This window comes from Nelusetta ayraudi, unplaced genomic scaffold, assembly GCF_046127955.1.
Source record: "Nelusetta ayraudi isolate G7.1 ecotype Tasmania unplaced genomic scaffold, CSIRO-AGI_Nayr_v1 ptg000096l, whole genome shotgun sequence".
In the NCBI taxonomy this organism is placed as follows: Eukaryota; Metazoa; Chordata; class Actinopteri; order Tetraodontiformes; family Monacanthidae; genus Nelusetta; species Nelusetta ayraudi.
In genome coordinates this window covers 555318-579974 of record NW_027466146.1, presented here as the reverse complement: position 1 = coordinate 579974, position 24657 = coordinate 555318, and the positions used below count along the sequence as shown (strand labels likewise).

Sequence of the window (24657 nt, the reverse complement as noted above, 5' to 3'; positions counted from 1 at the left end):
GTATCCCCTTTCTGTTCTACGCCAATTTAAGCCAGTTACATGACGTGTACATAGATGATGTAGATGATTGAGTGAACCCCGTCTTGAAGACACGGAGAAAGGTGGATTCCGTAATTGTGTGCGCCTTGACCTTTCCTTCTTCATGTTGCAACGGTGTTGCATAAAAGGTGTTGTGTTTGTGATTTTACAAACTACCACAGGCAACACTGATTTGTTTAACACGCTAGCTGGTTTGATTGTTTTGTTATTCTTTTTTTTGTTTTTAATCCTGCCTTTGTTTTTATCTTTTGTGGATGCCTTTTCTCCTGCTTATGTTCTTCTTGCATTTGAAGACTAAGGCAGATTTTGGCTGAAGGTTTCCAAAAAAGGGATCGGTTTCATCTCTAGCCAGGTTTATTTACAGTGTGGATTCATTCGGCCTTTCCAAAATATGTATATATATATATATTTTTTTTTTTTTGCCTAAAAAGGATCGACAGATTTTCTGGTTGTTGGCAAAACATACATTTATCTTTGCATCAGTTTTATTTTTTTTACTCTTCATTGGACCTATATTTCTCCCAGTTGTGAGAATATAAAAGCACAGTAGGTAACAAAAACAAAACGATTTTAAATCATGTTTGCCACAAAAGAAGAGATTAGACAACTTTTACGCAAAATTTAAGACAATAGGCCAAAGTTAAGATAGCGAATGAAATAAAAATGTTCAGCAAAAAGTTAATTTTATTTGCATTTTACATAGAAACATTCGTCTCGAAACGGAGTCATTCTGTGTGTAATTGTACATCCACCAACCACTGGAAAAGTAATTTCCTGTAAGCCATGTCCCTTGATCTTCAGCTCCATCCTCAGGTCAAGATATCGGTCTTTAGCCATGTCGTCGCGGGTGTTGCTGCGGCAGCAGCTGATGCGAGAACAAGCCCAGGAGCAGGAACGACGTGAGGCGCAGCAGCAGGCCACTGCCTCCCAGCTGCGGGCCACCGACTCCACTCCAGCCATCTCCGTCACAATGCCACCAAATGCTGCCCGTCCGCCTGCAGCACAGGTGCCTGTGGAGGTCCTGAAAGTAAGAGCTCCCTTCATTCATGTTGATCTGCCTTGCTTGTTTGTTTTCTTAAGAACATTTGTAATGAGCAACTATTGGAATCCTGCAATGAACAGGTTCAGACTCACTTGGAGAACCCGACCAAGTACCACATCCAGCAGGCACAGAGGCAGCAGGTGAAGCAGTACCTCTCCACCACTCTGGGCAACGTGGCGGTCACTCAGACCCTGGGTGTGTCCCCCGTGCCTCAGTCCACCTCGGCCCCTGAAGCAGCTCCCACGGCCAGCAGCGCTCCCAACAGTCCGATGGCTCTGCTCAACATTGGGTCCAACAAAGAGGAAGTATGGCAACCTCCTTTTCTTATTCTCTTCTCTTTAACTTTTTCCGTGTTTGATTTTTTTCCTCCTCCCGGCACCAAACCTTCCCCACATTCACCTTTCTAGTGTTAAAAGTGAATGTCTAACCTTCTGCTCACTTCTGGCTTAATTACTTCTCTGTTTGCTCTACAGCGCTGTGGCACCAAGTCCCACTTTCATCTCAGCCTTCTCAGCCTGCTGTCACAATAGGATGTTAAATACTGCGCCTGCAGTTTAACCGTGCACCAGTGCTTCTCTCACACACTCACCATCATTCCTCGACTTATTTCATTACCGTAGTTTCATCAGCATTCGGCCCCGGCAGAGTGGAGTTAGTCCTGCTGTAGATTACAGCCTCTCAGAATACACAGGGCTCGTTGATTACTCCTAAAGAGCTTGACTGACAATCCCGCTGCCTCTGCTTTGTCCAGATTGACGACGTGATCGACGACATCATTAGCCTTGAATCCAGTTTTAATGACGACATCATCACGTTGATTGACTCAGGCCTCCAGTTGCCGAACACGGTATGGAAAGCTTTATTCACCATTGAATTCTTCCTTTAAAAAAAAAAAAAAAAAAAAGTTTTTTCAATGTGGTTTAAAGTCCTTCTTTAGATGTGAGCAGCTCTTCTGAATGCCTCATGACTGCCTTTTGAGGATCGTCCGTCCTCTTTTCTTCCTGTGGAATTTTGTAGTTTTCTAAGTAAATATGCAATTTTGGCACTTGTCTATGATTCAACACAAAAGTGCTGCCTGGGCGGGGCAAAGCCTGCCGAATTCATGGGGCGGGTCACAAGGAGACAGAAATGTGTAACAGGAGGGATAAACAGAGGTTAGGCAGACTGTAGGAGTTTGAGAGCATTCAGCTGGGAGGTGGAAAATGAGAATTATGGTGATGATTGTGGAGGGAAAGAAAAAGAAATGCATTCAGGTAAATTCCTTTTTATGGCTCTTGAGTATACACTTATCAATGTTGTGACTTGCCACTCTTCTTAGTTTTGAATTGTAATGCCAGCATTTGTTTGTTAGTACAGCACGTAGAAATATTTGTGCTATTTTAAGGACTTGATTTTGTTTTGAGGTGGGAAATCTCAAAAGTATTTTATTTTTTTTATTCAAATTTTTTTTCATTCGCAATGTATTTTGCATATATTAACTGAATAAAATATATTTTTGTTCCCGTAGCTCCCAGGAAACCTGCTGGATGTTTATCACAGCCCTGGAATGGCAGCACCGGCCCTCACTGTCAGCAACTCCTGCCCTGCAGATCTGCCACAAATCAAAAGGGAAATCAATGGTACCGGTAATAGTTTTCTATCATATCAGCCATGTGAAAACTTTCAAATTGAATGTTTTGAAGATGTCAAATTGTATGAATCACTCCTTTTTTTTTATTGATTTTTAGAGTCGGATGCCAAAGCATTAATAAAAGAGCGGCAGAAGAAAGACAACCACAACCTCAGTAAGTCGAGCTGTGATTCTGTCACCTGTGGCTTCATGGTAACAACTCTGTGTGTGAAGTCTTGTGTGTCAGGAGACCACAAGCTCTTCAGCTAGCGCTCTCTTAAATTGAACCCGTGTCTAAAGGTCCTTACTTGCAGTTACAAGATGGATTGGGGAAGGGGCCAACTTGTGTTAACCCTTTCCCGTTTGTGTGTCTGCAGTTGAGCGAAGGCGAAGGTTCAACATAAATGACCGTATAAAGGAGCTGGGTACGCTAATACCCAAGTCCAGTGATCCGTAAGTCATGATGCATTTATGGACCTTCTCAAGTCAAATGAATGGAATTTTGTCTTTTTTTGCCGTAAACATACAATCTGGTACTCATGGTTTGCCGTCTCTCTTTCCCCATTTTCCTGTGTTTCTGCATTGGCAGCGAGATGCGCTTGAACAAAGGCACCATCCTGAAGGCCTCTGTCGACTACATCCGGAAGCTTCAGAAGGAGCAGCACAGATCCAAGGACATTGAGATGCGGCAGAAGAAGCTGGAGCAGGTCAACCACAGTCTGTTGCTGCGCATCCAGGTCAGTCTGACGGAAAACAAGCAAATCGATTTATTTTGCTGAATGTTGAATCATTTTTGGATGTATATTACCCACTGAGTTGCCTGTGTCAGGTTATAAAATATTACATTTGCATTTATGTAAACACAGATGAAGACAAAAATCCCATCACATGGGGACCTTCTCAGAGAGGCTAATTATGTCAGTTTGGAGCAGTTATCAGTTCTTACTGTCGTCTGAAATAGTCATTCAATTGTTTAAGCATTCACATCTAATTTATCCTGCAAATGTTTTTAAATCTGAAAGCCTTTGACTTTTTGATCAGTCCTTGATAGGTCATTTTTTTTCCCTCATATTTAGCCATTCAAATAGTAGCAATAGTTCTGCTTTGAGCTATAATGTGTCTGTTTTTAAAGTGACGTCACCATGGCGTCCTTTAACAGTGGTGTGCTCACATTGCCCTGGGACACGTGACAAACTCCATTCTGTTGCCCTCTACAGGAGCTGGAGATGCAGGCCAGAGTGGTCGGCCTCGGCTCCGACCCCTCCCTGCAGCAGCAGCAGCAGCAGCAGCAGCAGCAGCAGCCGCTCCCCACTCCCCACTCTCTGACTCCCGCCACAGATGCCACCACCTCTCAGAATCTCCCGGGTCTGGTGGGTGTGGGCATCGAAGGCTCTCTGCCGGCCTCCTTCCTGTCCCCGCCCTCCTCGGACTCGCCGGCGCAGGTCACCATCAGCAGCCCCCTGGACCTGGGCAGCCTGAGCTTTGCCGAGCTGGACGACACCTCGGCCTCGGCGCTGTACCCTGACGTGGGCTTGGGGGACATTCTCATGGACGACGGGTGCACGCTGTCTCCAGACAGGATGGCCGAGCCTCTGTTCTCTCCGTTGTCGCCAGGTGCCTCCAGCAGCAGTCGCAGGAGCAGCTTCGACATGGACGAGGACTTGTGATGAGCTCTGTGCAGTTCGCGCCAGAGGAGGGGAAATGTCCGTAGGTTCAAGAATGTCAGGAGGTTTAGTCCACCCTGAAATTACAAGAGTCTATTTAAAGGAAGAGACATTTGCAAGAACCTGCTAAGATTTAATATGATCAAAATAAACCCGGGCGCTGTGTTTTTAAACATGTTGGCCACACAGACCTAACTCTTATTGTTTTGATCAGGAGATCATGTTCCAAGTATATTGACAGACCTTTTTGTGAAAATGCAATAATTGATAATGTGGGCATGAACTCAGCAGCCAAGACAATACATATATATATATATATACATATATATGTATATATATAAAATATATATTATTGAGTCTATATGGTTCTCAACTGAGATTTAAGAGGGATACAAAGTTTTTGTAGATTTATCATGTGCACATTTTAGGGAAGAAAGCTGTGAGGTTCGTTTTTACACATGAATTAACTTTGGCATAACAAACTGATTAACAGATGCCAACATGTCTTTTGTTCACCTTTTAAACTGACTGGAATCAGGGTTTGTTTATAGCAGTCGCTCGCTACTGTTTGTTTGTTTCACCAGCAGCTACAGAAGGGATCTTTGTAAAGCCACATTGTGAAATATTTACTACATATTGTACATAAGAATACTTTATTTTGAGCAGTTCTATTGCACCTTATTTCGTGCATTCTATGGATTTTATAAGAGCTTATGTCAGATTTTTATTATTGCGACACACACACACACACACATACAGTGGACGGCTCATGCCCGGGTTGCATGTCTTTACGATGAACCTTGAAAATCGCTCGCTGCCACAGCTAGTTACCCAAAGCAGGACTCCTTCCAGAGTAGCTACACTTTACAAATAAGCAATTTTTTTTTTTTTTTTTTTAATCTCAGTAGATACACTCAGTACAAATGCAGAACAATTGTAAGACTTTCAGAACCGTACTGTAGCTCACAGCAATGTTTTTGATACCTGGATGATAGTTTGACAAGTAATTCCTCATCACTAATATCTGTGTCGTCACTGATTTTGTCCGTTAACCTCTATGGTCGCTTTGTGATTTTTACCGGTTTGCATGACCCGTCAAGATGGTTTTGTTTTTTTGTTTGTGTTTTGACAATAAGAGACTTATCTCATTAGTAATTATTCATTATTGTAGTAGAACTGGGGCGAGGGGCATGACCTCCTCCACTCTTCAAAACCAACCACTAGTCTCACCTCTGTAATAATGATGAGTGATAACTCTTGTGTGTAACTTGCAATGCAATAATTATTATTCTGTAAAACCTCCACCAACCTTCGAGAGGCATTCACAGTGTCCGACCGTGAGCACAATCTGATGTACAGTAACCGAATGCTTGTCAAAGCACCTTCAAAATCCAGTTTTATTTTTTAACACTGTTGCACTGTATGTTTTTTTTTCCTCCAGTACAAGGCTCCAAGTTATTGGTAGACTTACAGCTTAGATATTTTTGATACATGAAATGATAAAAACATTGATTTATAAATACTTATGGTGGTTTGGAAGAAATTAAGGCGTACACTCCCGTTCACGTTTCCTGTGTCTTACCCTGACATATACTCGAGTGCTATTGACTGTTAACTGCAAACTGGTAACTTGTGTCTTGTTTGTGCAAGGTGGCTCTTTTTCCAGACGATTTTAACAAATAATAATAATAAAAAAAAAAAGTTCCTATTGGTTGTTTGCATTTGAGTATTTCTTTTTTTTTAATCCTTGACAGCGTCAGTGGAAAAGCATCTGAGAAATTTCCATGGCGAGGTCCAGACACTCTGTGGCCTGGAGGCAGATGTCGCACATGGGACAGTCACACAGGCAGCAGCGGAGACCCAGGCAGCTACACAGGTCACACAGGCGGTTGATGTCTGGGACGGACGGCAGGCTGCCGGGGTCACAGCAGCACAAGGACGAGCACAGCGACCAGCAGCAGTGGCCACACCCCCGGACGCTGGCCCACAGGCAGTCCAGGGGATGGCAGAAGAGGCAGGCCAACAGGATTGCAGCGCAAAGGTCTCAGATAAAAAAAGAGAACATCAACCGTCATTTCATTACATTGACGACATTACATGATGGAAGAGTCCATCAATGGCTTCTTTGGCTAGAAGTTATAGAACTGGGACCTGGGAAGGAAGGAAAGACAACAAAAAAAAAGTTTCATATCCGTACCATCACAATCTGGTGCAACGTTGACTTTCGGAGGTTTCAAGCTGTCTTGTGTCTTGCTGAGCGACGTGGCCGATGGAGTCGCCTTATACCCTGTGCAGGTCTCAGAGGAGGATGGTAAGAGGTGATAAAGCTGAGCACTGGGCTGCTCCTTCTCCACTGTGAACTGACCGCAGAGTGGCGTTGCTTCTGCTTCCTGCTTCACATGCAGCAGAACTTCACCAGGGACGTCTGTATCCAGAAAACAGGAACAAACTGAAGGAACCCTCAAGCTGCCATCAGGGGAAGTAGTTAATAAATAGATAGTTGTGCACTCTAAAACTACTAAAACATACCTATTTCAACGTGGTTGTCATGCATGATGAGTGACTGTGGGGCTGATGTTAGGGAGCTGGGAAGAACTTGACTATCATCATTTTTATCGTCCATCTTTTCATTTTTATCCATGGGAATCCGTTTGAAGTCCATCTCGCCGTTCACTAAAACGCGTCATACAGTTCAGTTCCTTAGAGAACCAACTGCAATCAAATTGAAGAGAGATGCATTTTATAGAAATGTTGGGATTTTTAATTTTCTCCTATGAATCCCTACACATCCAAAACAAAGTCCTCCATCGACGTTGTCGCTCCATTATTTGATGGTAATATAATATTGCAATATGCCAATACAAACATAAACCTCCCCCTGTGTTTATGCCAAAGCCACAGTGTGTCAGATGTGCATTTGAGGTTTCATAGCCGTTGATGATGAGTGGACAACTTGGAAGCTGCACTGGAGTTAATCTATTATTCATCACCATTTTGGAAACATTTATAAGGCTGATGAAAGGCATTGTACAGGAACTCTGGCAGAAATATGACACAGTCAGATCTTAATTATGATATTTATCAATAATTCATTTTGTTCATTCCCCATTGCTCTCAGAGACACCTGGTGGGTTTTACAGGGACAAAACCAATGAAAACATAAATGGAACAAAAATAAAAGATGATATCTAGGTCTATCCAGACTGATCCAGAGCAAAAATGATTTCAGTAATAGCATTTCTTTTTTTATTATACATTATCATTATAAAAGAAGAAAAGATGTAAAGGAATTTAACAAAACAAAACATAGAAATATCATTCTGTAATCAGTAACATTCACGGCAAGAAAAATGTTGATTGCATTTTATTGCATTTTATGAGACGTTAAATCTATGAAAGTATTTTTTTTACCTTGCACACTGTGTAAGAAGACAGAGAAGAAGTTTTGAAACATGTTTTACTCACATTCACTTCATTGTTCATTTAGCTCCGTTTCAGTGTGGAAGTCCAGCTCGTAGCGTTTCCTAATGACACCTTCCATGATCCATCATCAAATAACAGAGGTGCAGATCTCTCTCTCTCTCTCTCTCTCTCTCTCTCTCTCTCTCTCTCTCTCTCTCTCTCTCTCTCTCTCTCTCTCTCTCTCTCTCTCTCCTCCTGCCTGTATCCCTCTCCCTCCCTTATATACATTTAAAAATGCACCATAAAACAAAACATACACTATCAAACATGAATCAATACGTAACCTTTTATTGCGTCTTAGCATAAATCTACTGTATGTACCATATATATATTTGGTTTTGTTTTTAAACGCAAATTTTCAAACCTAAATGTGGGGCAATAAGGAGCGACACAGTTGATAATAAGACGCTATCTTATCCTCAGCGAGGAAGAAAGTCGACCAATCACCAATGAGTATTTCCCGAGAAGCGACGACTTCAGACGATTGCGGCCGATGTTGTGTCCGTGTACGCTGTTAGCTTTAGCTTTAGACCCGCGCACAGTGTAAAGCACAGCGATTGTTGTATTTCTACTGCCGTTGCAGAAAAAGCGTTGACTCCACACGGACATTTAATCATGGTACGTGCTTTGTGTGAAATGCTATCTTATCTACGCCGTGGTTTAATTGTCAGATTTAACTTCAGTGGCCAACGATGGGCGCGCATCCGCAACTTGAATGTCCCAATCCGACGACTTGTTGTGATCCAGTTTTGGCAGGCTTACGCGACGTTGTCGTATTACAGGAAACTGTTTTGTACCAGGGTAAAGCGTTAGCTTTGTTTCGGCGTGTTTGTGCAAACTTTCAAAATGTGGTCTCCAGTTGCGAGCCACTTTTCAAACGCAAGTAAAATGGCAATTTAGCCAATGCTAAGCAACTGCTAGCTAACCCCGAGCCCTCCTTCAAATTAATGTACCGTATATATTTCGTCCGAGTTTAAATAATGTAATTTGTTATTTTTCTGTTTATCCCCCCTTCTCTTTATTCGCTATTGTATCATTAACTTAACGAGCGATTACACGAACAATTGCTAGATATAGCGTTGTGTCCGATCTTGTTTACTGTTTATTCTACGGTTTTTTTTTCCGGGTCTGAGACTAGATTTTGATTTATATTGTTCTGCCTTTACAGTAGAAACGTGCCTATTATAAATCCATCCAAGTCTTCAACTTGACTTGCGCTGCTTTCTAATGATATCCCACTTGACATGCTAAATATAAGATAAGTGGACCATCACTGACACCGCCTCCTGGTTCTTTTCAGGATAGTGACATGTCCGACTCCGAGCCTTTGCCTGGGCCTGGCACTGGTGGTATGAAGGGCGAGAATGCACCTCTCTACTGCATCTGCAGGAAACCCGACATCAACTGCTTCATGATGTAAGCTCCTACACATATCAGGGTGGTATTAGTCACTCTGTTATTCTGAATCGATACAATGGTGCCAATGAATTTATTCCCCCCCTCCTGTCAACAGTGGCTGTGATAACTGTAATGAATGGTTTCATGGCCATTGTATCAACATCACAGAAAAGGCAGCAAAGGCAATTCGCGAATGGTACTGCATGAGATGCCGAGGTAATGGGGATATTGTTTTTGAATAGGACTGTCACGCGTTATGTTTTATGTGTCACCAGTTATTAACATGATCTGTTTTTGTTTTTTTGTTGTTTTTTTTTTACTTTCATTGATCCTCCATCACGCCAGATGAAGATCCAACACTGGAAATAAGGTACAGATCAAAGAAAAACAGAGAGAAGGAACCTGATTCAGATAGAACTGAGAGACAGTACAGCACCCCGAGTACTCCAGATTACAGGAGCGAAAGACGGCGTGGATCAAAAGTATGTTGCATTTCATTGTTTGTTTTTTTTTATATTTGAATAGAGAAAAAACATGTTATTCAATGATTAAATTTAATACATTATTGTACATAAGCTTGCAGTAGAGTCGGAATCAAGAAACTATGTTTGATCTTAATTGGAGAAGTTGTAACTAATGTATATTGAGGCTTTTTCAAGCAATAGGCGATGAAATTTAATATTGCTCTGGGATTTTGTGCATTGTTGGATTCCTCTCAGGTCAAGCGTTCTGTCAGGATGTGCGGGGAATGCGAGCCCTGCAGGAGAACAGAGGACTGCGCTCAGTGTGACTTCTGCAAAGACATGAAGAAGTTTGGTGGGCCAAATAAAATCAGACAGAAGTGCAGGTTCAGGCAGTGTGAGGTTCGAGCGAGGGTGAGTTTCCTGGTCAAGCTGTTTGTTGGACAGTTCTTTTTGATCAGTGAAACATATGACTAACTGAAACAACTGTGATTTATGTGTGAGCGATGAATGAGTGAATATTTCTGTCACCCCTTGTGGTTGTGTTGTGTGTAGAAAATGCTGCGTGTGAAAGAAGAGGAAATGTCTGCGCGCGAGAGGCGGGATGGTTCTTACCACAGACGCAGGCGATACTCTGACGACTACGACAGCGAGGTGGAGCTCTACCAGCAGTACAAGGCAGCAGGACTGAACAACAACATGGTCGTAGAACGCATGACGGCGCATTGTGACTTGACAACCTGGTTGTTTTAGACTAGCGCAGTCATGCAACTTTCAACATATGTTTAATAATGTTTGTTCTGTTTCTGATCCAGGCGTGGAACAGTGACGATGATGACGAGCCGATCTTTAGTCCGGTAATGCGCAAGAAAGCCGTGAAGGTAAAACATGTCAAGAGACGGGAAAAGAAGTTTGACAAGAAAGTAAGTCTTCACTTTTGGCTCTTGTAAAAGGAAGCATTTTATCAAACGGGGTGTAAGAGCACGTGCAATAGTTCAGTGCTGCATTTTCTTTTTCAAAACTACCCAGAAGGAATCGCGTCGGCACAAACAGAAGCAGAAGCACAAAGACAAGAGCAGATACAGCGAGAGGGGCGACCTCAGGGATAGTTCGGGCCTTCGTCAGTGTCTGGGGCCGAGCTGCGTGCAGGCCGCCAGGCCCAACTCCAAATACTGCTCCGAGGACTGTGGCATGAAGTTGGCTGCCAAGTAAGGCTTCTCCACCGTCAGTTACTCAGCCTAAATGTGTGTAACGCCATCTGTGTGTCTGGCACCTCAATCAGTCATTAAGAATTGGCAAACCCTGACCATATCTTTGTCAGTTCGGTTCTGGTCTTGTGTTTCCTTGTAGTTTAACTCAAAGTACTGACTCATCCACAGCCGCATCTACGAGATCCTCCCGCAGCGCATCCAGCAGTGGCAGCAGAGCCCCTGCATTGCCGAGGAGCACGGCAAGAAACAGCTGGAGCGGATCAGGCGGGACCAGCAGAACGCCCGGCTGCGCCTCACTGAGATGGAGCGACGCTTCCACGAGCTGGAGGGCATCATTGCCAAAGCAAAGCAGCAGGCGGTTCAGCAGGACGAGGAGGTGAGCGAGTGGCCGCCACCTTCTGTCTTGGAGCAGAAGAGGTCCGCATCCCACAGCCGAGCGCCACTTCACTTTGTGTGTGTTTGCAGGTGAATGAGGGTGATGAAGACACAGACCTGCAGATTTTCTGCGTGTCCTGCAGCCATCCTGTCAACCCAAAAGTGGCACTTAGACACATGGAGAGATGTTACGCCAAGGTGATCACCTGCACCGACGAGTTCCTCATTCAGAAAAGTCTGGACCGTATAATAAGCGTTCTTTTTGTCTTGACAGTATGAGAGTCAGACATCTTTTGGATCCATGTATCCCACAAGAATAGAAGGGTAAGAAAAATCCAAAATGCTTGTATGGCAGCTTTCTTTTTTTTCCCCCTCAGTGACTTCAACTTAAAGCCTGAACACTTCTCTTCCTTTCCAGAGCCACCAGACTTTTCTGTGATGTGTACAATCCCCAAAGCAAAACATACTGTAAAAGACTTCAGGTCTTGTGTCCAGAACATTCCAGGGATCCCAAGGTAAGGCAGCAATAGTTCCCTGAACCATTTCTTCAACCATTTTCACAACCAATTTGATAACAACAATTACTGCCTCTTTTTTTCTTTTCTTTTTTTTTGTCTTCAGGTTCCAGTGGATGAGGTGTGTGGGTGTCCGCTGGTGAAGAACGTCTTTGAGCTGACAGGAGATTACTGCAGGGTCTCCAAAAGGAAATGTAACAAGCATTACAACTGGGAAAAGCTTCGAAGAGCAGAAGTGGACCTGGAGCGAGTCCGAGTGGTGAGTCAGACTTCACGACCGTCGCTTTACTTTTGACTGACAGGTCCCGAGTGAATCTGTGTGAGTGAGAAAGTGTTTTCTTTGTCCGCAGTGGTACAAGTTGGACGAGCTGTTTGAACAGGAGCGTAACGTCAGGACCGCCATGACCAACCGAGCTGGTCTGCTGGCTCTGATGTTGCACCAAACAATCCAGCATGACCCTGTGACCACAGATTTACGCACCAACAAGGACAGATAGTCCAGCCGGTCTGCACCCGTCCTGCCGGTGGATTGTTGTACATAACATGAGATTTAAACTTGTACAAATATAGTGTGTGGATGACGACTAACTAGATCATTATTTTACAATATTTGTATGGTCATTCATTTTAAGATGCAGATGAATTTATATTTTTTCCCTGGCTTGTAGAGGAACTGCTTCTTGATGAAAACTGCTGTTTTTTTTCGTATGACGATTTTAAAATAAAACTCACTTCTGCTCAGGGTATGTATCTGATTCCAGTGTCTTTTTTTTTTTTTTTTTTTTTTTTGTGTTGACAGTTATCACACTAAGAAATTGTTCTTTTTTAAATCATTTTTCAAAAATCAATAGTGTCATCCTTGAAGATGTCCTGTCTTTCTGGTAGCTTTAATTTAATTAAAAAGAACACTTTTTCAAGTAGATTTTTCAAGAGCAGTAAAACTACATTTATTGCTGCCAGGAGAAATTTTTAATATTCAGTTGTATGTCTTAATTATATCATAATAACGTGAAATTATATATTATATCTATCCACTGCAATTGATTTTTCAGTTGCTGATTTTAAGAGGTAGAGTTTGATTTTGCAACTACATTGTGCATTAGTAGAATGCAATCTCACGAATCGTTTAAACCCATAACATGTTCTATGAGACCAGTGTATGAGCTGGAGAATGCCTGGGTTCTTTTTAATATTGCATTGTAATTGTTCTCTTAAATAGTGTAGTAGTGAATTTCATACCGGTAGGCGGCAGAGTCACAGTTCGCTTCGCTCGCAATGAGACGTACTTGGATCGTCAGCTTCCTTTGTCCATTCGCTGCTTCCGTCAACGCTGGTTTCACGTTAGCAAGTGTTGTTAGCTCCGCCGCCAGCAGTGCTAGTGTGAAGGAGTGTTTAGACTTTCACTGAGGAAGTGAGGAACTGCTCCTCCGGCAGGTGTAACTTAATTGTCCGGAACAATTTCCTGAAGTGAAACGCAGCTGTCAGTGTCGTTCAAACATCCCGCACAGCGACACCGGAAGCGTCCTGTGGCGTCAAGGCTAGTAGACGCTAACGTCTTGCCAGTAGCTGTGTTTGGACGGTTTGGCCTCAAACTCACTCGCATCGGTGAGTGCTGGATGACGCGATATCGCGCAGTTATTACGTGTGCTGTGATGCCAGACTTGAGACTGAGAATTTATCAGTGCCCATCTCGGAGTCGCGGCACTTTCTGGCAGTTGAGATAAGCACTGTGTTTCTCAGCGGCTAATGTTTTGCTAACTGTAGCCCGGCGCTGGCTATTAGATATCGAATACGTTTATGCCATATGTTATATATTTGCAAGTCATTTTATTGATGCAATTTGTCCCTCTTTAAATGTTTTTGCTATATACATCAAATCAGCAAGACTTACACAAATAAGTATCCATTTGTGTTGACAGCACGCTATCCTGCAATTGCTATCATTTTGCTGTAAATGTTTCTCTGATTTCCGTCTTCAATCAAACTTGCCAAAGACTGTGTCATGCAATAAAAACATACATACATACATACATACATACATACATACATACATGAAGAACATTTGGTATGATAATCTTTATCTAAAAAGATTTTCTATTTTTTTCCAGGCTGTCAGTGTTTGGTGGAAAACTGAGAAGCTGCTGTAGATCGTGACAGTTTATCAGAGATCTGAGCCACTGACAGACCCTGCTCTCAAAATGGGAAAACAAACTAATATAAATGATACAAATCATCAACGATAGAGGACACCTTTTTTTTTCTTTAATCAGGAGGATACCGTAGGCACTCTGTGGCCCGAATCTATACATCAATGAACGAAGAACCTCTTGAAAGTCCGACATCTGCCCAGGAGCCTGTCGACCATGATGACGAAAGCCCAGAGAAGGAGAGCGTGGAAGCTGAGAGAGAGGCTGATGCACAATCGGCTCAGGAACCTGTAGAACCAACCAAACCCGATTTGACGGAAAAGCCCAGCATGGATTTGCAAGAAGTTCTACAAGACATAAAGAAAGAGGGAAACCCACCCGGAGAGGCTCCTCTGGACTGGCTTGAGCCACTCGAGGAGGACGACGATGTGGAGAACCTCAGTAGGAATGATCATGATGAGGAGAGTGTTGCTGGAGAGAGTGAACGGAGTGAGAGCCTTGCTGGCAGTGAGAATACCATCAAAAGAAATTATCAGTAAGTTGAACAAGAATTTAGTCTCTGGCACCTGCAGTTTATACACATGACCTTCTTTTGAACACAGATATCAATGGTGAGACCAATTGGTTGATTGTGAATGTGCACTTTTAAATAAGAAAACCTATCATCACCCTCTTAAAGTAATGGCGTAGGTCTTTTTTTTTTTTTTTTTTTTTCAGAAACTTTGCACCGTAACATTTTCTTGGATGTTTTATGAGGGTGCACTTTTTTAAATGTGACATGAGAATTTCTAGGTTTCTGACCTCTTCTGTCCTCTTATCAAAGCAAGTTCCGTGCCCAACGGCGCACACGATCCGATCCGAACGACGGATGGGTCGACTGGCCGACACTTGGAGAGGGCTGGAAACGGAAAGAGGTTGTTCGCCGATCAGGGTGCAGCGTTGGACAGAAGGATGTATATTACATGAGGTAAACATCAGCATCTTTAGCAACCTGGTGGATTTTTTTGTATGTGTATTAATTGGAACATGACAAAAAAAATGACAATACTTGTCGTGCTTTTACTCTTTATCAACTGACACATTTTTATTGTCTAAATGTGCTTTGCAGTCCCCGAGGTGATCGTGTAAGGAGCAGAGTAGAACTGTTCTCCATCATGGAGGATATTTCTAGAATTGAAAAGTTTCACTACAAGTCTGGAACCTTATGTGACGGCGACGGTCCGCCCATGAGGATACGAAGAAAGGTATTTGGGCTTTTGAGCATTTACTACTTGGAATGTCCCACACTGGGATGACACTAGGTGTCACCAGCCACTTCCATCCACCAGAGTCATCTGCTCCCTCAGCCTGGAAAAATGAAATATGTTTATTTTTATTATCATATATTTTCATTAAAAACTTAAGAATGTCATTAGAAATTGAAGGTGAAGCTGCTGTTACCGTCCATGCATGAAAATTAAATGAGATAAGATGTTCATGGTTCACTCTGTAAAATGCTTGCAGTTGATCCATCAAGTTTTTTTTTAAACTTTTTTATTCTGAATAGAAATAACTGGTATAGCACTGCATGCATGATTAATAGTTCCATACTCCAAATGTTTGTTTTATTATAAACCTCCAGTTAAGACACTTTGCAGGATTTAAAAACCTCAATATTTCAATATTTAGCTCTCTGTTTGCAGCCTCCTTCTAAAACGCTGGGTTTTTAGCTTCCTGCTAAGACTCATGGTTTGTTTTTGCCACATTTATAAAGGAACAAAAATAAGGTGGTGTCAGGTGGAAGATGTGTTAGTGCCCTCTGTGACATCATAAAGGGCTGACTTCAATAACTGTGTGTTGTGGCATACACTTTCTTGAAAGTGGCGTGGACAAAAGAAGTAAAAAAAAAAAAAAAAAGAGGATGGACTTTGTTTTCACAGACTTCACAGGTTTATGTTAATTAAAAATGTTGAAGTGACCTTTGAATCACTTTGGACCTGTTGGCTACTGCTGACCAACTGAGCGAACGGTCTGACATTTTAAAAGAGTTTCCCCTTCACTCTTCTCCAGCGGAAGGTGCGGGAACGCTCCTCCTCCGAGTCCAGCTGGATGGAGAGAGGAGAGGGTGCTGACACTCCAGACTCCCTCCACAGACTCACTCCGAGCCAGCCGTCCAAAAGACTGCAGAACAACCAGACAGCTGTATTGTCACACAGTGATGGAGGTGACGATAGCAGACTGAACATTCCTCCTGACGCGTCTTCATCCGCTCATTGGTCTCTAAACAATGGGACTGTCAAGTCGCACGAAACCCTGTGAGTCGAGTACAATCCTTATCAAAACTCTGACAACAAAAACTTCATTGGAACTACTTGCTGAGTTTTGCTTTTCTCCCCAGTCTGTGCTCCAAATGTGGGGTTTCTTACAATGGAACTTGGTATGACAAGAAGAGGAAGAGGCCTGTCTGTCCTCCCTGTTGGGGTACGTCTTCTTATAAGCGGGGAGTGTCGTAAATGTGAGATGCATGTTGTTAAACAAAATAAGCAGGTTGGAACGACTGGGGGTAGCTGAGGTTGGGTGAAAAAAAATCTGTTTAATCCGATTTTTCACGTCTTTGTGTAAACTAGTTTCTGTTTCTACCAAAATAAAATAATAGTTATAACTACACATCAGCACGACATAGACTTAAACGTAGTCTACAACGCAATTGTTGCAGTACTCGTTTTGTTATTTTTTTCTTTGATTTATAAAGTTTTAGTCTTGTCTTGGTCTGGTCTCAATCTCGATACACTTAAGTCATGATAATGTCTTGGTCTCAATTGGTGCGGTCTTGACTACAACACTATCTAAACGTCTGTGATTATTTATTTTATTTTATTTTATTTTATTTTATCTTTTTGCCGCTCGCAACGGGTGGTGCTGCGATATTGGTCATTAGACTACGGTTGACGTTTAACATCTGCGCGTGCGTTGGTCAGGTAGCTAGGTAGTGACGTAGTCGCAAAGTTTCGTGAAAGTGAGCAAAAGACAAAAGATAACAAACACGGAATGCGGCAGCGCAGACTCACCGGAGAGCCCCTGCCCTCTTAAAGAGACACCTTTCACGCACAAAGGAATTGTTTTCGATGCTTCGTGAGCCGCCGCACCAGGACAGCCAACGTCGAGAGCGAAGCGGTGGCCTCGCCGAACCGAAGAAGACCCGGGTGTTTCGAAAATAGTGTTGCGCTGATGGAGGGAAGCGTCTCGCGTGTCGGCAAATCTGGTTCAACAATGTTGTCGTTTTTTGCAAACGGTGAATGTGACTTGCACACTGTTTTTGGTAGCCAATTACTGACACGGTGTTTGAGTATTACGTCGCTACGCACTCAGGGGTTCTTGGGAATAATGGCGACCAGGCACCGAAACGTGAGAAGCTAGCGTTGATCGATCGTCGCATTTCCGAAGCGCATCGACACGCGTCCGAGGTTTCCGGTCACTCCCAAGTTGTCGGATACGAAATCGTTTTAATGTGCATTTGTTTATTTTTCGGTGTTTATACTCTCCGGCAACGTCTTGGAAAAGGACGTCTTATTCCATTGTAATAGCTAAACTTCGTTGTTGGTACGCACTCGTTCACACACGGCGCCTTGTTGCGCTAAGTCCTAAGTGTTGTTTTTGAGGCTTTGCTGTTTCGTCCGAAACTACTGATGAGCCAAGTTGGCGTCCAGAGGTTATATCCTTCTGTCTTTCCACGAGCCTGTAAATGTAGCTGAATATGTATAAAATATTTTTTATATGATTATTGGTGTGTATATACACGGATGTTGAATGCAAGAAAAGCATTTAGTTAGAAACAGTATTTCAGGTTGACTAATCCCACCGTCTTCGTCATCGCAGGCGTCTCCAAGTCAACAGAGCATCCTTGGTATCGGTTCAGAAAGGTGAGAGCTGCGTGTGAGTGAGCTCATTTCTTGTATGTCTTCTCTGGAGCCTTAGTGTAGAGGAAATGTGTTTTCATACGCTTATGTCCTTGTTTGTGTCTACCGCAGTGGATTCCATGCGGACAGTGCTGTGGCTGCCGAAACAGTGTGAACTGCAACAATTGTGTCAACTGCAAACATGGAGTCAACAGCTCCAAGACCCGGAAACGCATATGCTACTATCGCAAATGTCTCTATCCTATTCGCAGGGTGAGCTGAGCTGACCCCGAGCTGACCGTGTTACCATGTTTTATAGAGCTTTTCTTTCTCTGGGCTACTTTAGACTTCATCTGTGTTTTGTTTTTCTCACGTTGCCCATCAGAATCCTGGAAATGACGCCCCCCAGCTGTCAGAGAGTTACAATGACTCTCCACAAACGCTTGTTGACAGCACAGGTCTCCCTGTAGTGAAGGTTCGTGTAATGCTGACCAAGTATTCTTTAGTTACTCTCTCTGATCTTTGAAGTGCTCTCCATTGACGATGTTTTTTTTACCTTCACGTCATGATCATTTTCTCCTCCCCTGGTGATTTCATGCAAAAATATAAACCGAGTGCTTTATCTTTGCAGGACGAAGTTACAGACTCACAGGTGTGTTGTTGTGAAAGGCGATCACATTTTAGGTTTGTTCACAAAACCTGATAGTGATCCTAAAATCCTGTTTACCCCTTATTGTTGCGACAGCAAGCCAGTTTAAAAAGCAGCGACACAGAGAACGTCTCGGTCAATGTGGATGCTGAAGACGACGATGACATGTCGACGGATGACGATGACGATGTGAGCATTTCTGGAAAACATTTTTGCAAACATAATTTAGTGACGCTGAACGAGGAAAAATATTTATTGCTATTTAATGTAGCTCCTATTGGATAGAATAAGAAGAAATGTGTCTATCAGAAATGTTTTCTTCTTGCTTTCCAATCATGGAGGTGTGAATGAATGAATAGCGATAACATTTTTGAATAGGCATAATTTTAATGAGATCAAATGCTGGTATATTTGTTATAAGAATCTGTGGTCCTACGTTTTAGTGGCATAGGAAGCGAAAGCGGCGATCCTGCGGCCAGTGCCAGGCTTGCCAGTGCAGAAGAGACTGTGGCACGTGTGATTTCTGTGTAGACAAACCTAAATTTGGAGGCAGCAACAAGAAGAGGCAGAAGTGTCGGCTACGCCAGTGTCAGAGACAAGCCATGGTAAGTCCAATAAATAACAACCTAACGTTTTTTTGTTTGTTTGTTTGTTTGTTTTTTTCTTTTCTTTTGTTTTTTTGCTCATGCTGAAATTTTTTGTGCTGCAACTGGCAGAGACACTTGCTACCTTTCCAGATGGCACAGAGCGAGTTAGCAGCAGAGGACACGCAGCTTCTGGGAAGGCCGAGACTGCAGTACACTTACAGCCGCAAGTCAGGCCTCAAGAAAGACAAAAATCTGTCATCCGGCATTGACCTTTCTGACAGTGAGCACAATGATTTCAGAGAGGTGCGTTCTCAAAGAATTTATTTGACACTTCCTAGTAAAGTTCTTCTTTTCATACGGATAAAACATTAACCTTTAGAAGCTTCAGTAACCTTTTCTGCACTTTTTAACCTTTTCTTCGTATGCTCTGTGTGGGAACTAGGCAAATGAGTCCATAAGCCCAGCTTCAGCTTCAGCTTCAGCTCAATGAAATTAAAGCTATTAATTGCAATTTAGAAAGTGGAGAATTATCCTCTTGCTCAGCAAAATTTCCCTGGTTCTTGTTTTCGCAGCAGTTTAATCAATCAGTTTGTGGCCAGCGGAATGGACTGTCTGACAAGGACGCTAGCATCAGCAACCACAACACCTCAGGGGTACGTTTAGCTTTCTGTTTCATTTAATGCTTTGCTGCATTTTGTGTTGCTGGGTTTAATGTTGGGAAGCTTCAGAAGTTCCCAAGGGCCTTTTGCAGACTCAAAGGAAATCCGGTGAGATGAAGCACTGAAGTCTCAGTAGGCCAGAAATGTCTCAACATAAACACTCGTGACAGCATTTGCGATTAAGTAAATCAAAGACAAGTAGAAGGATCTATTTTATGAAAATGACTCGACCAGTGTTTTCCTATAATTGCTTGCGTCTCTATCCTGTCGGTAAACTACCCAGCCAGACATGAGAAAAGTCCATCATTTACAGGCACTACCCAGAAAATTAGAATATCCTGAAAAGGTTGTTGTATTTCTGCAATTCAACTTAAAAGGTGAATTTGACACATAAAAACAAATAATATGCAAATCAATATATTTCAAGTTTTTGTTTCTTTGGATTTTGCTGATCAGGTCTTGCGGCTTAAAAAAAAAAAAAACTCAAATTTTATAAGAATTTTCTGAGTTTGTGGGTTTGTGGTTTTAATAAGCTGAAAATTTTAATAAGCAAAGTTACAACAAGGAACTGCTTGAGATGTCAATTTGCGTATAATGGCTCAGTAAAATATATTGTTTCATATTTTATGTTAAATTGCCAAAATAAAACAACTTTTACTTGATATTCTAATTTTTCGGGTATTACCTGTACTTCTTCTGCTTGCTCTGCCTTCCACATTCTAACCACGGTGACAAGGTGCCACGGTTACTGACAACACCACCAGACAATCTGGCTGTAGGCTATAAACAGAGGGCTAAATATCTGTTTATTGTTTTTTGGAGGTAGTTATTTGCGCAAGACACGAGAAAGAGGATTGTGTATATATTATTATTATTATCATTATTATTATTATTATTATGTATATATGAATAAATATACCCAAAAATGTTGAAGTGACCAATGATGCGTGATTAGGGCCTCCTGTCCTCAGTCCACACATGCTCCTGGCACCTTGTCCATTTCCTTTCTTGAATCTGTTTGCCTTGCTGTTCTTGGCCTGCGGCAGGCACAGTGTGATAAATCCAGTCCAGGCTCAGGCAAGCTCTGTGTGCTGTGTGTGTTGTTTTTTTGGGGTTTTTTTTTTGGCTGGACCTTTTGTGCCCGTTTATTTCAGTCGTGTCAGTTTGATGCCAGTGCCGCCCCCTTGTCCACTCCTCTGTTGTGGGTTTGTCCACATTACAAACTGGGATGTTTTTTTTGTGTCTGTGCTTTCCTGCATTGATTACAGAAAGAGTGAAGTAGAGAGGAGCTGTAAGGCAGATGGAATTAAACTGGGGCCGGTGCAGTTTTATGGCGCATCACATTTTAACTACTTGGCAACAGGCCATCCCAAAATTTAATCTAATCTCGTAAAGAATGCACATCTCTGCCAAGCTATTTGCTCCTCTTTTTTTTCCCCGTGGATGCCCTTCAATTTGTTATTGTGGTCACTTTGTTTTATCAGTCATTTGATTGGACAAAATATCTGGTGCTATGCAGCCCATTATCAGGGATGGAGTTTCCCTGTTAGTGTCTGACAGTGACAGACAATTCATCTTTGTGCAGAGGTCGAGAATTATGCCGTATACGGTTGGGCTTCTGTCACAGACATGGACATTGCATTAAATGCTCCCCTGCTATTTGTTTAACAGAAAATTGAAATGCTGAGGCAGCAAGAGTATAAATCCCAGTTTGAAGAGCTGACTTGATGCCACATTGGTAACAAATTCCCGTGAAGCATCTTCCTTTTTCTCAAATGTTGCGTTCCAAGTCGAGTTCACTGTGTGATGTAGGAAACACATGCAGACGTGACTCTTTTCTTGCAATGTGGGTAGTAATCACACGTAATTACTAGTTTTTTCCACAAGGGAAGTTACACATTTACACTCAAAGCAAGAAGACTGGCGTCTGGTGTGATCAGGTTTTCTTTTTGTGCAACTCAACATATTGTCCACACAAAAATAAAATACATCTCCGTATTCTAATGTCATCGGTCGGCTCTCACTTTTCCCAGAAAACAGAACCCAGTGTGCAAACTGTGTAATCTGGTTTAATTTTGTTAAGAGAAGGCAGACTGGGTCTGTTGCAGTGCCTCACGTCAGAACAACCAGATATGAACCACAGCACGCGGGCTCTTCGTGAGTAGTTGTTGCACTTTGTAATTGATGTCAGTCGAATTCTGCCAATCCAGGAGCAGCTCAGCAGAAGGGACGCAGAGAAGTCACGCTTGGGCAAAGGTGGTTACATAGACGGTGGCCAAGATGAAGACGACGACGACAGTGAGGAGCAGGAGGAAGAGGAGGAGGAGGAAGAGGAGGAAGAGGAGGAAGAGGAGGAGCTCCCAATGGTAGGAGTCTACAGTACCTGTCATATAGAGTATACTCGCGTGTGTGTGTGTGTGTGTGTGTGTGTGTGTGTGTGTGTGTGTGTGTGTGTGTGTGTGTGTGTGTGTGTGTGTGTGTGTGTGTGTCTCTTGGTTTACATGCTGTTGTTTGCTGCAGATCTCGCAGATCTTCAGTCTGGCCGATCAGCCGCCTGAGAGGAGCATGGATGTGGAAAACGAGCTGATGAAGTTGCTCCAGTCGTTGCGCCTCACTGCCATGCCGTCCCTCTGGTACGCCATCATGGTGGATGGTCCTCAGCTGCACCTCATCCAGTGCTCCAAACTGTCCACCATGGCTGACACCATCGTGGTGATCGACCCGGGCTTCTTCTATCAGGTCACCGTCCAGAGGCAGCCGCTGCTGCCCACGCACCCGCTGTATGCAAGGTTCCCCGGACGCCTGAGCTCGGTGACCAGCGTAGTGGATCTGCTTCTGGCCCTGGAGAAGTATGTGGTGTGCCAGGGACTGCCCCCGCCCCAGCAATTCCGTAATAAGAGCCCGCTCATTTTTGAGCGGGCATCAACTTGTGAATTTTTGATCAAGAAGAATTTGCGCTCGTGTCAGAGCTGCTTGGCACTGCAAGGATATTAATGTGAGCAGAGACAGAAGTGGAGACTACCAGATGATCTATGGTACAACTGTGTGCAAGTTTCCGCTCTCTCTCTTTTTTTTCTTCAATGGACACGATGCATACGATTTTGACGGGTTTACCTCTTATACTGTTGTATATGAATTGACTCTTTTGAAGAACCACCAAAGGCATTCCAGAAACTGCTCTATGATAAGCAAGATTGTTTCCCTCCTCTGATCAGACGTCTTGGGTTCAGTTGGTTTTAGGGCTTCTACCGACGACTGTTACGTCCTCTTCTGGGCAGCGTGATGGGTGTGACTGCAGATGGTGCCCTTGGTTTTGTTGGTGTTTCCACACCATGACTTGAGGGAACCGATTACTCTTGCAGGTGTCTTTCTGCCTTTAAGAGAAATTTCACAGACGTCCCCCTTTATGTTAATTTTTTAAACGCACCAAAGTGAAATCAGGCTTATTTGCCCCTTACATTCTGTTTTCATAACCAGCAATAAAGTAATGATACAGTTCTGCTACACTCATTATGTTAATTTCCCCACTCTAAATGGGTCCTGGGTTAAGTGGAAAAGGGGTGTGTTTTTTTTGGGCAGGTGCCGGGTGGGTTCCATTCACAGCACCTCCCCACACCAATATATTTTTGCTTTGCGGTATTTCTCTCTATTACAATTTTCAGACATTTTGTTACACATTGCTATTGAATCCTTGTGAACAAAAGAAATTAAGACATGTAGAAATAAGAAAAAAAAACGTCTACCAATTGATTTGGAGAGGCCAATTGTCAACCAGTTGGGTTGTTGTTCCCTAAAGTCCCTCTGTTATGTAAGCAGACCAATTTCAAATACTACAACATCTTGAGGATCTGTCGCGTTGACCCACAGAGCTCCATGTCCGAGTTTAGAAACTCCCAAACAACATCTCGTGCTTTAACTGTCACAACTTTATATCTTGATGAGTACCAGAAGATATGGACTCAGAGGAAATTCTGTTACAAACTGTAATTTTGTTGTGCTGGGCACGAGACAATTGATGTGACATTTATTGCAGGGGAGAAAGCGGTGATCACAGAAAACAAATACCAGTGGTATTGGTGTGGAATAATAAATAATTCAATGAAAAATATTTGTTACAATGATTTGTACCTACTATCAATTATTTTATGCTAACCTTAAATTTGTTTTCTTGTACTCCAAAACCAACAAAACTATTGCTACATTTTTAATTGGAAAAAAATAATATGAAAAAGCCTCTTTTGTCCGTCAAAAATAACTACGTTTGTTTGGTTGAATTGGAGTAGAATCCATGTTGACCCTAATATTAACGTGCAGGCTGCTAATTGTTTTTATTTGTTTTTAAGTTGAAATGATATGTTTCAATTCAGTGGGAAACATTTTCAAGGGATGTCCGATTTATTTTATAAACTGACTGCTCAGATTTTTAATTCAATATTTGAGATCCAAATGTCACTTGTAAAAACATGCACGTTTGGAGGCACCAAAACTTGAATTTGGCTTGCGTTTTTCATAAGGGTCCCACATTCCCTTTATGTTGTTTTGAAGGAAAGTGGCAGTGGCTCTGCATGGTGTTTGCAGTGGAAGTGAGATACTTTTGCAATTGTCTAATTGTACATGTGGAAATAAATATTTCCAATTACGTGTTAGTATTTTAAATTGGATAATATGTAACGACCAATCCGAACATGTTGAGACGCAGGCTATGTCGCTTTTAAAATATAATTTAAAAATAATCGGTGAATGTCGAAAGTTTTAGCCAAGACGAGCTGACAGGGTTACTTCTGCTAGTTTGTTGTGACCTCTTCAGGCTGTTGTATAATTAGAAAATGACGTAGGTTAGGAAGCAATGTACAGAAAAGAATTAGGGCCATAAAAAGAAGAAAATATTAGGAATGTTGTTTTCACGTTTCCATTTAGGAATAAAGTTGAAATTCGTGAATGAAGTCGACGTGTAGGCGCTGCCC

At 42.5% G+C, this 24657-nt stretch overlaps 4 protein-coding genes and 1 long non-coding RNA gene across 13 annotated transcripts; 3 read left to right on the top strand and 2 right to left on the bottom strand.

Moving 5' to 3' along the window:
- Positions 1 to 445: 445 nt before the first annotated feature.
- On the bottom strand, positions 446 to 1312 carry LOC142902641 (uncharacterized). Its single transcript, XR_012929122.1, has 2 exons — positions 1174 to 1312; positions 446 to 1060 (listed from the first exon to the last, which is right to left on the bottom strand). It is a non-coding gene; the product is annotated as an uncharacterized LOC142902641 (long non-coding RNA).
- On the top strand, positions 875 to 5762 carry tfe3b (transcription factor binding to IGHM enhancer 3b). The gene is made up of 8 exons (XM_076047896.1): positions 875 to 1066; positions 1162 to 1386; positions 1833 to 1928; positions 2589 to 2700; positions 2809 to 2865; positions 3068 to 3143; positions 3280 to 3427; positions 3908 to 5762. The coding sequence occupies exons 1-8, from the start codon at positions 875 to 877 to the stop codon at positions 4355 to 4357; spliced, it is 1356 nt and encodes a 451-aa protein (XP_075904011.1). The 3' UTR covers positions 4358 to 5762.
- On the bottom strand, positions 5734 to 8112 carry LOC142902640 (uncharacterized). Of its 2 annotated transcripts, XM_076047898.1 has the most exons (4): positions 7820 to 8112; positions 6884 to 7027; positions 6552 to 6779; positions 5734 to 6397 (listed from the first exon to the last, which is right to left on the bottom strand). In XM_076047898.1, exons 2-4 carry the CDS (start codon positions 7014 to 7016, stop codon positions 6111 to 6113), a joined length of 648 nt encoding a protein of 215 aa, XP_075904013.1. In that variant the 5' UTR covers positions 7017 to 7027; positions 7820 to 8112; the 3' UTR covers positions 5734 to 6110. The 2 variants fall into 2 exon arrangements, with proteins under 2 accessions (XP_075904013.1, XP_075904014.1); XM_076047899.1 differs by lacking the exon at positions 7820 to 8112 and having other exon boundaries at positions 6884 to 7776.
- A 180-nt stretch (positions 8113 to 8292) lies between these two features.
- Positions 8293 to 12522, top strand: cxxc1b (CXXC finger protein 1b). 2 transcript variants are annotated; one of them, XM_076047894.1, is made up of 14 exons: positions 8293 to 8434; positions 9117 to 9232; positions 9330 to 9430; positions 9560 to 9696; positions 9934 to 10089; positions 10231 to 10377; positions 10491 to 10598; positions 10708 to 10883; positions 11055 to 11262; positions 11352 to 11459; positions 11536 to 11585; positions 11680 to 11776; positions 11883 to 12035; positions 12127 to 12522. In XM_076047894.1, the coding sequence occupies exons 1-14, from the start codon at positions 8432 to 8434 to the stop codon at positions 12271 to 12273; spliced, it is 1707 nt and encodes a 568-aa protein (XP_075904009.1). In that variant the 5' UTR covers positions 8293 to 8431; the 3' UTR covers positions 12274 to 12522. The 2 variants fall into 2 exon arrangements, with proteins under 2 accessions (XP_075904009.1, XP_075904007.1); XM_076047892.1 differs by having other exon boundaries at positions 8294 to 8434; positions 10705 to 10883.
- A 1362-nt stretch (positions 12523 to 13884) lies between these two features.
- Positions 13885 to 24332, top strand: mbd1b (methyl-CpG binding domain protein 1b). 7 transcript variants are annotated; one of them, XM_076047880.1, is made up of 15 exons: positions 13885 to 14458; positions 14747 to 14890; positions 15032 to 15167; positions 15973 to 16217; positions 16301 to 16383; positions 17779 to 17822; positions 17931 to 18071; positions 18184 to 18273; positions 18430 to 18450; positions 18544 to 18636; positions 18891 to 19052; positions 19185 to 19337; positions 19607 to 19687; positions 21904 to 22059; positions 22214 to 24332. In XM_076047880.1, exons 1-15 carry the CDS (start codon positions 14088 to 14090, stop codon positions 22685 to 22687), a joined length of 2394 nt encoding a protein of 797 aa, XP_075903995.1. In that variant the 5' UTR covers positions 13885 to 14087; the 3' UTR covers positions 22688 to 24332. The 7 variants fall into 7 exon arrangements, with proteins under 7 accessions (XP_075903995.1, XP_075903994.1, XP_075903993.1 ...); XM_076047879.1 differs by having other exon boundaries at positions 19164 to 19337; positions 19610 to 19687; XM_076047878.1 differs by having other exon boundaries at positions 19164 to 19337.
- The last annotated feature ends 325 nt before the right edge of the window (positions 24333 to 24657 follow it).

Bases quoted from the DNA above. Each gene is read 5' to 3' on its own strand.
- tfe3b (XM_076047896.1), top strand. From the start codon at position 875: ATGTCGTCGCGGGTGTTGCTGCGGCAGCAGCTGATGCGAGAACAAGCC. The intron at 1,067-1,161 runs GTAAGAGCTCCC...TGCAATGAACAG, and splicing joins TGCCTGTGGAGGTCCTGAAA to GTTCAGACTCACTTGGAGAA. The intron at 3,428-3,907 runs GTCAGTCTGACG...TGCCCTCTACAG, and splicing joins GTCTGTTGCTGCGCATCCAG to GAGCTGGAGATGCAGGCCAG.
- LOC142902640 (XM_076047898.1), bottom strand. From the start codon at position 7,016: ATGGACTTCAAACGGATTCCCATGGATAAAAATGAAAAGATGGACGAT. The intron at 6,780-6,883 runs GTATGTTTTAGT...TTCTGGATACAG, and splicing joins TGACAACCACGTTGAAATAG to ACGTCCCTGGTGAAGTTCTG. The intron at 6,398-6,551 runs GTACGGATATGA...TTTTTATCTGAG, and splicing joins CGTTGCACCAGATTGTGATG to ACCTTTGCGCTGCAATCCTG.
- cxxc1b (XM_076047892.1), top strand. The intron at 11,777-11,882 runs GTAAGGCAGCAA...TTTTGTCTTCAG, and splicing joins AACATTCCAGGGATCCCAAG to GTTCCAGTGGATGAGGTGTG. The intron at 12,036-12,126 runs GTGAGTCAGACT...CTTTGTCCGCAG, and splicing joins ACCTGGAGCGAGTCCGAGTG to TGGTACAAGTTGGACGAGCT.
- mbd1b (XM_076047878.1), top strand. From the start codon at position 14,088: ATGAACGAAGAACCTCTTGAAAGTCCGACATCTGCCCAGGAGCCTGTC. The intron at 14,459-14,746 runs GTAAGTTGAACA...CTCTTATCAAAG, and splicing joins ACCATCAAAAGAAATTATCA to CAAGTTCCGTGCCCAACGGC. The intron at 18,274-18,429 runs GTTCGTGTAATG...TTATCTTTGCAG, and splicing joins CAGGTCTCCCTGTAGTGAAG to GACGAAGTTACAGACTCACA.